The sequence below is a fragment of the Serinus canaria genome, chromosome 3, assembly GCF_022539315.1.
Source record: "Serinus canaria isolate serCan28SL12 chromosome 3, serCan2020, whole genome shotgun sequence".
Lineage (NCBI taxonomy): Eukaryota > Metazoa > Chordata > Aves > Passeriformes > Fringillidae > Serinus > Serinus canaria.
In genome coordinates this window covers 110,079,836-110,093,895 of record NC_066316.1, presented here as the reverse complement: position 1 = coordinate 110,093,895, position 14,060 = coordinate 110,079,836, and the positions used below count along the sequence as shown (strand labels likewise).

Here is a 14,060-nt window from a genome sequence, read left to right as displayed (position 1 = left end):
CAGAATCTGGATGGAAAGAGAGCTCATTTTGTGATTTCAGTAGGCTTAGGGGTTTTTTGGTTTTTTTTTTTTTTTTTTTTTTTGGAGCTGCCCTCAGAGTGAAACTCTATTGGCTTACTTGGGTATTAACCTCTTTTTCCATGGCAGTTTCATGGGGTCGAGGCAAATGGTGAGCCAAGACTTCTGCTTTTCTGCTCAGTTTGGTCTTGTTTCCTTTCCTACACCTGCCCATGCAATCCCAAGGCTGCCTGTCAGTGTCCTCCACGTCCCTCTTGCAGAAGGTGCTGGATTCTCATCAGAAATTACTTTAGATCTCTTCTGCCCTGGTAGAGCAAAGTAGCAAATGGCAGTAGGTGGTGCAGGGGCTGCTCACTGTAAAAATGAGATGGGCAAAGATTTGAAATGACAGAACCTGAGGCAATGGTGTGAAGGTGAGTTCAGGGAAGTTTAGGTTGGATATTAAGGAAAGTTCTTCCCCCAGAGGATGGTCAGGCACTGACCAGACTCCCCAGGGAATGGTCAGAGCCCCAAGGCTGCCAGAGCTCTGGGAGTGTTTGGACAATGCTCTCAGGGATGCACAAGGTGGGATTGTTGGGATGTCTTGGGTAGTGCCAGGAGCCGGATCGATGATCCTTGTGGCTTCCTTCCAACTTAGGATATTGTGCCATTCTATGATCTTCACAGAGCTCCCTTTGACTCATTCCTGCAGAAACGCTTGAACCTGCACCCACCTCATTCTGTAGCCAAAATGCCACCTCAACTACCCCTGTGAAGGCTGCTAAAATTGCATTCTATCATTCCCCAACGTGGGCACCCACATGAACTCCAGTTTCAGAGGTTCTGCTCATACACCCAGTGTTCCTGTGACCTGCACGTCTGTCCCACAAATTCAGGGCTGGCTGCACCACAGAGCTCACTGTCCTGGTGTCTGTTGGCTTCTTCAGCTTGGCTCTTCCAGGAACATCTAATATTCTTTACTCATGACCTAGAAGCAGCTAAGCTAGACTCATAAAATTGTAGAACACCCTGAGTTGGAAGGGGCCTGTAAGGACCATCAAGTCCAGCTCCTGGACCTGCACAGGATCACCCCAAGAATTCCATCGTTCTGTTCCTGAAACTGTTTTTTGCTAAATTTTTTAAGCATATAGAATCATAAAATCCTGGAATGGTTTGGGTGGGAAGGGACCTTAAAGACCATCCCATTCCTCCCCCTGCCACAGGCAGGGACACCTTCCACTATTCCAGGTTGCTCCAAGCCCTGTCCAGCCTGGTCTTGGACATTTCCAGGGATGGGACAGACACAGCTTCTCTGGGCACCCTGTGCCAGGGCCTCCCCACCCTCACAGGGAAGAATTTCTTCCCTATATCAGACCTAAATTTCCCCTCCTTCAATTTAAACCCATTACTCCCTATCCTATCACTCCATTCTCTGATGAAGTGCAATATGGAAAAAACTTTGTGTTGCATTAAAACTTTCTGTTCTGCTTGTTCTGCTTCGATTTTTGGTCACTTCAAAAAGAACTTGTTTTGGAAGCTTGAAGAAAAAAAGTTTCTCACCTCCTAGTTATTAAATAAAACCAACATTTTTAGATGAGAAATGCTTTAAATTCACAAAAGGAAATTTCTATGATTTCCTTAGTTATTGTGCTCTCCCCAGCACTCCTTTCCACTGGGAAAAAAAGTAAAAACAGGGTGGGAAAACTACTCCAAATGGCTTTTCTCATTTGTTTTTTCTTGTGAAGATAATTTTTAAAAGCATTAATCAGAAGCAAAACACATTGTTATGACACTCACTCATCTCAGCTGCTTTTATTTTTGAAAATAAAATTACTTTTTACCAATCGAGGGTTCCACCAGCTGTGAAATGGGAACCAGCAGCTCTCTGTATCCAGCAACATTTGTCTGCAGGGCTATTTTGGGATTTGTAAAACACCTCCTGGCCCAAAGGATGGTGGCGTTGGCTGCCAAAGGTGTCGGAGGCAACTGGGAGAGTGGGACTGGTGTATTTTGTAGGGACTGTGCATCCCCAGAGCTGTTCAAACCCCTTCAGTGTGTGGGTGGGAGCGAGTGACCTTTGTGGGAGGCTCGACTCGAGGTGGGCTGTGCTGTTCCCCTCTCTGAGCTGCTTTTGCACGGCTGTGTCTCTGACACGTGCATGGGGACAAAGCTGAGCCTGTGCAAGGCTGCAGAGAGGTGTTTCCAGTCTCAGCAGGGTGCAGAAAGGGCTGCAATGTCCCCATAGGGGTGCACAGGTCAAGTTGTGGTCCCCACTCCTCTCAAACCCTGACAGAGAAGCTGGGATGGCCCCAAGCCCCTGGCTGGACTTGCTGAGGTTGATGTTCCTCCAGGCCTTTCCCATTCTGCCCCACCAGTGCCATCACTGGGTACCAGAGTAATTAAAAGAAGATTTTTGGCCCATGGGAGAAGTAGGACATGGTGATGTTGTGGATGGTTATGATTAGATTTATAGATGATACAATAAATATTGCCAATGAATAGCTACATAATAGCTCCATCATCTATTTGAGCGGTTGTAGTGTCACCAGGTAGTTTCTCCTGTTGAACCATGAGACCTCCTGGCTTTCTAAACTGCTCAAAGAAATTTAAGTGTGGCTCACTCCACTTATTCTCAGATTTGGTCTATGACTAAAGCATTACAATGTAAGCGAGTTCATCTAGAAATGTACAGATCTTTGGCCCTGCAGAATTCACATGGAGCTACTTTAGGGTTTATCTCTGTATCTGACCAGAACTGAGAGCTATTACTCACCCACACAAAAGTTCCCCACCTTTGGGCTGGATGCCCTGCAGGTGACCCTGCCAGGGTGAAGACCCATCCAGAAGCTGCCTTCCTTCTTGGAAGTTCAGTTGGTCCAGAGGGTCCAATCTCCAACAGCATTTTATACCCTTTTGCAGGCCCCCAAACCATCGTAAACATAATAAAATAAAATAAAATAAAATAAAATAAAATAAAATAAAATAAAATAAAATAAAATAAAATAAAATAAAATAAAATAAAAATAATAATAATGATAATAATAATAATAATAGTAATTTATTTTTTTTCTATATTCCATTAACTATGTGGGTACCTTACGATTGGACAAACTGCATTGCCTGACAGAGAGCGGAAGGGGAGAGGGAGGATGTGTGTGGCAGGATATATTTGATGGCCAAAATATCTTTCGTTGCCATCAGGCATTGAGAGCAACTGAAAACCCCAAAAGCAGCATCCATGATCCTGTAGATGGTCTGTCAATCCTCCCAGAAGATCATCCTTGTGACACGACTGGCAGTCAAAGCAAATTGGTGACCCGTGCTGCATCTCACATTCCATAAATCTGCCAAAAATATGGCAGTTGCATGAATTATCTCTCATTTGGGAGCAGAGTATATCAGAGATCCCAGGATTTTCCAGCGAGACCGTAACAAGGACAACAAATCGCTGCCAAACTTGTAGGTGGGTTTTCTGTCTTTCACAGTTGGTAGTGAGTGATAGCTGGAACTTATCCATCGTCCAGCCTTGACTTTAAATGATACTTTGCTCTTCCCTGCTGCTGGAAGAAAAAAATCTAAGAAAAAAAAGAAAATTTCAGCCACTCTCATGGCAAAAAACCCCAAGATCTAGAATCTGAAATCCCGTCACAAAGTTGTGAGTGGAAGAGCAGGAAAAGTTCCCCTAATAAATCATGTGCCGTTGCACCATCAGCTCTGCTAAGCAGAGCAAGCTCTGGGTGCAACCTGGAGGCTGCCAAATGAAAATGAAATTGCTGCAGGAACTTCTCTGGTTGATTTAATAGGTGAAACTCCCCCTCCAACTGTGCTGTCAGTGCCTGGAGCGGAGCTGAGGCCTGGGGACAGATGGATGGGCCATCTGTAGACCCAGGTCAAAGGAAATCTCAGAGATTAAAAAGTTTTGGATGGGGGGGAAAGTGTGTATCATGCTCTCCTGAAATATTTCACCAGCTCCTTCTATTTTGCACACCTTATCAGTAATAATAAAAATAAAGAAGAAGGGTGAAGACATTAAAAAAAAAAACCCAAAAAACCAACACTTAAAATATTGTGGTGTCTCCATTAGAAACCTCATTTTAGAGTCCCAGATTTTGAAATATTAGATCTGTGCTAGAAAGCAAAAAAAAAAAAAAAAAAAGTTGCTTTTACTGCAATATTTTTCCCTGTGAATCTGGCTGGCTGGGAGCTTTTCTGAGCACACTGGTTGGAATCTGACTACTAAAAGACAGTACCAGACTGACATTTGGGGGATGTTCCTGGACCTGAGGTCCCTGATCCTCCATGATCACTGCAGACCTCGAGGTATTTTAGCAGGAGTAGGATTCAATGTGTCTCTGCACAGAGTGTTCAGGGTTTAATTTTTGGGGGTTTTGGGCATGTAGCCCACACCTTCCAAGGCCTTTGGTTCAAGGCAGGAGTGGGGCAGACTTTGGCACTGGATGTTGCACTTCAGCAATGCTGGCTTCATCTACTCCTTCATTTTTGAGGCTCCAAGAAGAGTTTGGCCATTTTGGCTACCCAGACCCATCATTATACTTGAATTCCAGACAGGAGCTGAAATTACATTTCTAGGATGAAAATCAAACGGTCCTCAAGCACAAGTTTGGAAACCTTAATGCAGACCAGATGATGATCCATGGAAAAAAAATTGATTAATTTGTGTCTAGTGATCCTTGGGGTGTCCAGGAGATCTGAGAAATCCACAGGGTATAAGGAAACCTAATCCATGATTTTTGGGAGAGCCACACTTTGGGAGGACCCAGAGCACAACAAAAAGTACCAGCGTGATGCAGATGGATGAGCCAGGCCCTCAGCCCACACTTTACAGGCAGGATGGATGCAGGCTGCACCACATCCCTAAACTTCTTACAGCATTCCAAAGGGTCAGAGAGGTCCTGTGGCTTTCTGGACAAACCAAGTGTGAGCCAGAGCTGCTGAAAGGTGAGGAACAGCAGAACTGGTTCCGTGCATGGCGCGGCCACATCCGCGTGCTGCCCCTGCTGTGTGGGAGGGACAGGAGCTGCAGAAAGCCCTGAGCTGCCTGAGGTGACTCCTTCTAGGGCCAGGGACTGTGTGACCCTCCTGAGGCCCTGGTGCAGCTGAACAGCTCAGCACAGGGCTGTTGATAAATCCATCTTCATCCCTGCAGTATCACCCAGCTCCGGATGTTCGATATCAGATGGGGATCTCTGAGTTGGAGAGGGGATATGTCCAAAGCAGTCATTTGAGCCTCTTTTTCTGGTGACTTGTAGTGTCTGTTTGAACCTCATTTGCAAAGTAAAACACCAGAGTCATGTGGGAACAGAAACCATGGGGTTCTCAAGGTCCAAGGTAGCAGAGGACTGTAGACAGGATGGCTTTTGACTCCTCTCTTGGCTGTCCCATCGTCCTGCATTCTGATCTTCTCCACCTTGTTCCTCATGAATGCAAAGACTTTGTCTCTCAGCGCCTGCACCTTTCCCCAAAAGCAGTCCCATTAAAAACAATTTCTGCTCTTCCTTCCAGGATGGGGTTGTTTGGCAGCAAAAATCAGCTGATGCCCAATGAGAAACACACTTCTGGAGGCAACCCAAAAACCAAGGGCAAACCTCCTCCTGCCCCACCCAAGGTAAGCCTGCAGTTTTGAGTCCTTTTTGGATCCCCCCATGGCTTAGTGTGTGTCTGGGGTGATGCAGGCAATATTTAGAATCACAGGATGACAGAATTATTTGGGTTGGAAAGAACCTGAAAGCCAATCCACCATCCAGTTCTACCCCCTGCCATGGGCAGGGACACCTTCCTCTATCCCTGGTTGCTCCAAGCCCCATCTCCAACCTGGACAGCCACAGCTTCTCTGGGAAACCTGGTCCTCCCAGCTGATCCCTTTTGCACAGGGGTGGGAAGGGCTCCGAGGAACCTCTGTATATTTCAAGCCCCTAAAACACAGTGTATTGAAATATCTTCTCATCAGCACTTTGAAACCCAAGCTGATGTTGCTGACTTGCAAGATGGGTCAGATTCAGGCTAAGATTCAAAGTTGCAAACCACAATGGAAACTTCACCACTGTGAGCCCTCAGCGGGTTCAGTGAAGAGGGTCTGCAGCCAGTCTGTGCTGGGGTGAGCTGAGAATCAGAAATGCTGGGCATCTGCTGCTCCCTTTGCATTCCCTCAGCCTCTGCTGGCACGGACACGGAGCAGGAAGGAACTGGGGAAGGATTTAGGAGACCTCAAATGACAAACTTGTTTAAAGTTTGTAAGTCACTTTGCCTCTGTTGCTGTCCAAAGGACATGAAGCTGTTTTGTCTTTCCTTGCCCCTGCCAGCAGCCAGCACACGAGAAACTCGAGGTGCAGCTCTCGTGTGAAGACCATCTCGAGCCCTGGGAGAGGGGAGGAATTGCAAATCATTGCTTTTTATGACAGCTGGAGATGTTTTTCACTCCTTTACTTTCATTTCTGAGTTCTCCCACGGCTATTCAGTCCAGTCTTCCTGACAGCAGATGTCAGATTGACCAAGAAGATGTTATTTTCCTAAATTTCATCCTCTCCAGCTCACTGGAGAGGAGCCACTATCAGTATAAATACAGTATCACTGGCCATTCGTTGTTTTTTGCCACAGGCACTCAGCTCTCACATGTCAGGGGAAATCCAAATTTCTTCCACTTAAATGAGAAATGGCAGCAGATGAGCAGCTCTCCCACCCCACACTGCTGCTAAGCTGGGGTCAAAGGGAGAAAACACAAGGTGTTTTTACTTCTGTGTCTGTATTTCACCACTTTTGCACGTGTATAAAAATACCCAGTGTGGTCAAACACCCACCATAGGCACTGCAAGGTGGCTGAAGGCTGGTTTCAAACTGCTATGCCCCAAAACAAGGTGGTTCCATCCCAGCTCACTTGGAATGATTTGTGGACAATTTGCCAGTTCCAGCAGCAGGACCAAACCAAACAAGGAACAAAGAAAGCATTTTAAAATTGTGCCCAGATGAGTTGCAGTAACTTGTTGCTGTTTAATTTCACAGTCTATAATTTCCTCCTGAGGGACAGTGGAGGGGCAGCTGCAATCTCTGCTCTCTGTGACCAGTGACAGGACCCAAGGGAACAGCTGGAGCTGTGTCAGAGGACATTTAGGCTGGATATTGGGAAAAGATTCCTCCCCCAGAGGGTGTAGGGCACTAAGCAAGGTCCCCAGGGAATCTCCCAAGGCTGCCAGAGCTCCAGGGGCATTTGGACAATGTTCCAAAGCATAGGGTGGGATTTTTGGGGTCTCTGTGCAGGGCCCAGAACTGGATCAATAATCCTTGTGGGCCTTTTCCATCTCAGGAATCATAGAATCATTGGATCACAGGATATCGTGAGTGGATATCCACAAAGGACCATGGAATATTCTATGATTTCTACAGTTCTCTGATTAATTAGCTGTTACAGTCACTGCCTCTGTTTTTTTGAGCAAAGGATATCATATACCCATGATCCTTGGGACAATTATGGCAGACAACATCTCTGGTTTTCTGCTTCAAACAACTCTGCGATTGCCATTTCTCAATTGGACCATTCATCTCTCACCCCTCACTGCTCCCAAACCTGGCATCAGTGGACAGGGGTTGGATAGAGCAGGCTCCAAATGAGGGGGCAGCAGATTTCTGCTTTAACTCAGAGGGAAGCCAAGGCTTATTGCAGCTTTCTGTGAAGACAGCTATGAGCACCTCATGGCAAAATGTGCTAAAGCCATCACAGCTGTGGAGCCAGGCACAGGGGCTGCTGACTGACTGACTGCAGAGGTCTCTGGACCAGACTCCCCCTTGTCTGTGAAGCTGAAATCAGCTCTTCCTGAAGTACAGCAAAGTGATAAATATCTCCTTTTTCCTTTCTATTTCTACCACAGGGGAGACAAGTTATCAACAGCCCTCATCTAAACCAAGCCTCTGCACAAGGTAAGGCTCTGTTTTCTTTGCCTCCCCACGGGGTTTTGCAGGGTGGTGGTCCCCAGATGTCAGGGTTTGAGGATGAGCCATCGTGTCACAGGAGTGTGGTTTCTGTATTTGCAGCAGTGCCAGGCAGGGAGTTTATCAGAGTGCTTCAGAAAACTCAGTTTACATCACCAAGAAAATTGCAGCTGCCAATTTTCCCCTGCTCATCAAGGAAATCCAGAGGGAAAGGCACTCCCTATCCTTTGGAAGCAGGTGATCTTTAAGGTCGCTTCCAATCCTGTGATTCCATGACTGCTGGAGCAAAGGCAGATCTGAGCCTGGAGCTGTGTGAGATTTCTCTGCCCTGTCTGCAGTTTGACAAGTCATGGATGCTTTATCCAGCCAGCTGAAAATTTCTGAGGAAATAGCTGGCATCAGAGAGCCCAGAGAGGCTACAAAGAGAAGGAGAAGAAAGGGAAGAGAATAAAATAAGGACGCAGAGAGCCCCTGCCTGGAGACGGGCTGCTGGCTTCATCCACCTCTGCAATTATCTGTGGGTCACAGATGGTGTTTGGAGATTATTGCCTTTTAGCAGGGAGCCCTCAGCTCCCTCTGCCCAGCCTCCAGCAGCAGCTCATGTGTATTTTTGTCAAAGAAATTCTGCAGAAAGACAGAGAGATAATTACAAGAGGGGGGAAAACAGAGGAAGCTTGGAAGAGGGCAGTTAGCAAAACATGGAAGTTCTTCATGTGAATGAAAGGGTAGGATTAGAGGAGATGGTGTGAGGGAAGAGAAAAGGGGGATGGTGAATAAATGGGATGGGTGGAATGACAGTGTTAGGTCTTCTTAGGTCTCATGGATGGTGATGGAGGGTCCCCACCATGGACCAAACACAGGAAGTCCTGCAACACCAAAATATCCTTCAGATTTGGCTTTTGTTATGGAGATCAAATTTGTGGGAGGTGAATGTCTTCAGCCACGTGATCTGGGGTGTGTTTTCATGGAAAGGCAATTTTTCCAGAAAAAAACTGTGTTTTCTTTTGCAGAATTGTTTTCATGGCACATTTCCAGGTGGCCATGCTCTGCCACCTCCCCAGCTGAGCAGGGACTGTCAGTTTGTCACAGAATTTTTATCGCAGAGTTTTTATCACAGGGTTTTTATCACAGGATTTTTATCACAGGGTTTTTTTCCACTCTGGTCAGAGTCACAGCAGAAATTGTGATCAAGGAGGCGGATTTTACTTCTCCTTCATGCCCAAAGGCAGAAGTTGAAAGATGCTAAAAAATGGATTAAGTACAATATTAGCCATTTTCAACTCTCAAAACTAATTTTGTTCATTAGATTCAGTTCCAGTTCTGGAGGAATATTCACACGGACAGTCTGGAAAACTTCCTATTTTTCTCTGCCAGTGTCTGAGTTTCCTGAAATGATGGTACATCTGACTGTGCCCTGTGTGGCAAAACAGGCTGATAAGAACCAAGCAAGATATTTGAGATAGCAGAGATCTTCTCCTAAGTGACAGCAATTCAAGTAAATTGAAAGAGAAAACACAAAATCCAGGCAATCACATCACATAAAAAAATAAATTCAGAGAGATGAATTAAATCCTGTGGGAGCACTGTAAATTCAATCAGGGAAAATTATTGGCTATGGAAGTGTGGCACATGATGTAAAATCAACCCTTTCTTTTCCTGTTTTTTTAAAAATTTTGTGGCTTTTTGTTTTTGCTCTCCCTGCATTTTGAATTATTTTTCTTTGGTTTTTTTTCTGGTATCCAGTTGTTGAAATTGTCTCACATTTCCCAGCTTTCACACCTCTGTCTCAGAAATCATTAATTTGTTTATTTTTAACAAAAACCTAATTCCTCCTGACATTATTTATCCTCATGGAAGTAACACAAAGGCAGGAAAGGGGTGCAGAACTCTGCATTCAATGTGGTGCACGTGGCATCACCAATCCTTTTTCACTTCAGGTGATTTCCCAGGGTGTGAATCTTCCATTCATTTTAACACCATTTCCTGAGCGGTCACAAAGTTTTTAAGGCTGATTTTAAGTCTCTGTGGAGCCAAAGTTTTCATTCTGAACCCCCAAAGCCCCCAGCACTGCAAAGTCCTGACCCAAGGTGGGCCCCACATCCAAGAGTCCCATGGTAGGGCTGCTGTTTGCTTGCATTGGATGGATAAGACATAGAAAATAAGTAGAATAACCCCTGCCCTTGCCCTGCCAGCTGCTCACAGCTGGATTTAAATCCCCCTGATGGAAAGAGCTGGTGGGTTTGGGTGCTGGTCCTCAGGCATTTTAATAACCTGCAACATCATGAGGAGTTGAAGTCTCTGCGAGGTCGTTTCTTTTGGTGAGGAACCACGACTTCTTCCACCTCTTCACTTGCCTCTTGCTGACCAAAACATGAACAGGACAGAGTTTCAGGGTGTGAAGGTTAGCATGCTCTGGAACTTGAGGTCTCCTGGGGTGTGTCAAAGTTAATGCTGAAATTCTTGGTTGCTTTTGTTGTTGTTACTTGAAGGTGGTTTTGAGCTTGAAAGGAATGCTGTCAGAAACGTGAGTTTGAGCTGAAGTGGGAGAAGGAAGGGTTGTTTCTACTGAAAAGGCTGAGTTTTCAGTGGGAAATTAAAAAACTTCTAACCAAAAATGTTTGCCTTGATGTGGAGCACGTCTGAGGAGAAGAGGCTGAGGAAGCTGCGGGGGGCTCAGCCTGGAGAAAAGGAGGCTCAGGGGGACCCTCTGGCTCTGCACAACTCCCTGAAATCAGATTGTAGCCAGGGAGGGGCTGGGCTCTTCTGCCTGGTAAAAAGTGAAAGGACAAGAGGAGATGGCTTTAAGTTGCACCAGAGGAGCGTTAAACTGGATATTAAGAAAAAAATGTTCACAAAAAGTGTTATCAATCTTCAGGTCAGGCTGCCCAGGCAATGGAATCACCATCTCTGGAGGGATTTAAAAGCCACAGGAATGTAGCACCTGGGGACGTGGTTTAGGGGTTGCCTTGGCAGTGCTGGGTTAAATGGTTGGGCTTGATGACTTTAGAGATCTTTCCCAAGTTTAGGATTCAATGATTCCAACCAGCCCATGCCAGGCTGAAACAGAAAGCTGACCCCATTCCCAGCAGCAGTAAGCCATAGCTCAGTGCACCCAGCTGGCCAACGTGTCCTGCAAGTTGTCACTCACACCATGACCATCCCAAAATGGCCCTAAGCCAATGGATGATCCTCTGGGACACCCTGGCACAGTCTGAGCCCTGCTTTGTGGCCATGAGGTGGTTGCAAAGACCTTCCATTCAGGAGAAGCCAGCAGTGGGAGGACTGGTTAAATCACTCCTATTGAGCCACCAAACTGGCACTGAGCCTCTGCAAACCCTGCTGGTATCAGACTTTGCTGACAGCAGCTCTGAGCCAGGATGTGTTTGGCTCCCAATCAAAGTCCTGGGGCTGGCAGCTTTATCTGAGAGCTCCTCACAGCCCCAACGAGCCTCTCGTGGCCTGAGTGGATCAGACTGGCCAAGGCAGTGCAATCCATGTGTTTCTCATGGGGTGATGGACTCAGGGACAGGAAGAGCCCCTTTCATCATGAGATGGCAACTCCTGCTAGCTCGGGCAGAGAGAGCTTTTCTTCTGGCTCGTTTCAGTGTGCAGCGTTCTCAGCGCCTGTTTTGGGATAAGAGGTGATAAAGTATTTTTTCAGCATGCAAACCCTTTTTGTCCTTGCTGTATTCTCTTTTTTTAATTTCATTTATTTTCACTTATGTCAGTCGTTTCGAGACCAAAACTCCATTTTCATTTTCTGGACTACACAGCCACTCTGGGCTTGAAGACATTTACACACTTGCCCCTTTTTTTCCAAGCACGAGTGTGATCACAGCATTATTTCCCTTTCAAGAGGACCAGGAGGGTGTGTGTGTGGATGGCAGGCTGGTGGTGGACACCTCACAGGAGGCACATGCCCCAAACCCTTTCATGTCTGAGCAGATGTGTGATAACAACTTTCTCAAGGAGGCAGACAGAGTTTGGGTGCAGTGCTAATTCGAGCTGCCTCAAGGGGAAGCCCCCAACTGTGCCAGCTATTTTCAGACTTCAAAGCATTCTCCCTCGTGACTGATCATCCCTTTCCCATCCTGGGAGAGAGGCTCTGCTGGAACCTCTCATGGATCTCCAATTTCCTTCTCAAAAGCCTGAAGGGAGCTGCTCAGGGCTCTGCTTTCCAAAGCCGCCTTTCCTCCCACGCTGACCCTTTCTCCTCCCTAACAAATTGCCATCAGAGCAGCAGCCAGCCTTGCACAGACACAAACCCCGAGTCACCCCAGAGACACGGTTATCTTGCTGTGACAAAGGGCCAGTCTGGCTCGCTTGCTGGTGGCATTATTTGAAAAGGTCACCCAAAGACAGTGGCTTGACAGGCTGTTTTGAAAAATGCTAATAATAGGCTGTCCATTGGTCTCAGTGCATTAATTAGGCTGAGCACAAGCTGAAGCCTTCCTGCAGCACAGTTCAAATTCTCTTTTTCTTTTCAAATTTTTATTTTTCAAATTTTTCTTCTTCAAATTTTTCTTTTTCACATTTTTCTTTTTCTTTTTCTTTTTCTTGTAATTTTTCTTTTTCTTGTAATTTTTCTTGTAATTTTCCTGTAATTTTTCTTTCTTTAATTTTTATTGAAATTTTTCTTTAAATTTTTCTTCTTTTTATTTTTCTTTAAATATTTCTTCCATTTTTTCTTTAAATTTTTGCTTAGTTTTTAAAAATTTTTCTTTTTCTTTTAATTTTTCTTTTTTTTCTTTTTCTTTAATTTTTGTTCTTTAAATTTTTATTTTCCTGTAATTTTTTTTATTCTGTTTTTCTCCTTCTCCTTCTCCTTCTCCTTCTCCTTCTCCTCTCCTTCTCCTTCTTCTCCTCCTTCTTTCCCTCCCTCTCCTTTCTTTTTCTTTTTCACCCCGGTGTTTTGGTTTGATTTTTGTGATGCTGCACATGCGCTGATTCTTTTTATAAATTCTGATTTGCCCCAGAATAGCTGCTCTTTTCTGCTTCAGCAGCTCCGTGCGTGCAGAGCACAGGGGAAAGGTTGCAGCGCTTCCCCGAGAGCAGCCCCGGCACCTCCGGGGTTTGCAAACCAAGAGATTCAGCTCCAGCCCACAGAGATCAGCCTGGGCTGGGCCAGAGCATCGTGGCACATGGACAGGGCTCAAAAACAGGAGAGAGAGGGATTTTTGATATGGGCAGAAAGTGACAGGACAAGGGGCAGCAGTTTTAAACTGGCACAGTGCAGGTTTGGGTTGGATGTGAGGAAGGAATTGTTCCCTGTGAGGGTGGGCAGGCACTGGCACAGGTTGCCCAGAGAAACTGGGGTTACTCCATCCCTGGAAGTGACCAAAGCCAGGATGGACAGGGCTTGGAGCACCCTGGTGTAGTGGAAGGTGTCCCTGCCCAAGGCTGGGGATGGGACTGGATGAGCTTTAAGGTCCCTTCCAACCCAACCCATTCCGTGACTCACTCGCTACAAGGAAAAGTGTTCAAGAGGGAGGGATGACAAGATACCAGCTGAGCCCAGAGCACAGGCCACAGGCCATGAGCCCAAGGAGAGCTAAATCCTAGAAACAGCCTCAAATAACAGAAACTGCAATGACTTAATACATTTTTCAATCAAAAAACCCCACATCATTTTGAGTCAAATTCCACAGCCACCATGGGAAATGCTGCAGTTTTAATTTACCACTGTGTAAAACTCAGGCTGAACTCTGACAGGGTATTTATGACCCTTCTAATTCCACAAAAACCCCTTTTTCTTGTTGACAATCTGGGTTTTGTGGACTGGGGGGTGGTTCTGCAGTGTTTTAAAAATTCATACTTTGTTGAATCAGTGTTAGTCCCTGAGCAGAGGTTGTGGTGAGCAGGAAAGCTGGGTTGGTGGAAAGGTTGGATTTGGGGGTGGGAGGATGACAGAGCCCTGTGTTTAGGGGCTGGAATGCCCCACCATACACCCCGGTGTTCATCAAGCCACTCAAGGAACAGTCTGGATGCAAAGGAGTTAATTCTTCTTTCAGATATTTTTTTTGTGGTTGCACTGTATGATTTTCCTGCCTCAAGTGACCGTGACCTGGAGCTGGTCAAAGGGGAGAAACTCCAGGTCCTCTCCAAGTAAGTGACCCAGGAGG

General features: G+C 45.9%; 1 protein-coding gene across 1 annotated transcript in view; it reads left to right on the top strand.

Annotated features, from left to right (window-relative positions):
• The window catches only part of BLK (BLK proto-oncogene, Src family tyrosine kinase), a 43,872-nt gene that overhangs the window by 12,581 nt on the left and 17,231 nt on the right, over window positions 1-14,060 (top strand). The window contains exons 2-4 of the mRNA XM_050972698.1: window positions 5,521-5,623; window positions 7,878-7,926; window positions 13,950-14,043. Coding sequence (XP_050828655.1) covers window positions 5,522-5,623; window positions 7,878-7,926; window positions 13,950-14,043 — 245 coding nt within the window. The 5' untranslated portion in view covers window position 5,521. The remainder of the gene's footprint in view (window positions 1-5,520; window positions 5,624-7,877; window positions 7,927-13,949; window positions 14,044-14,060) is intronic.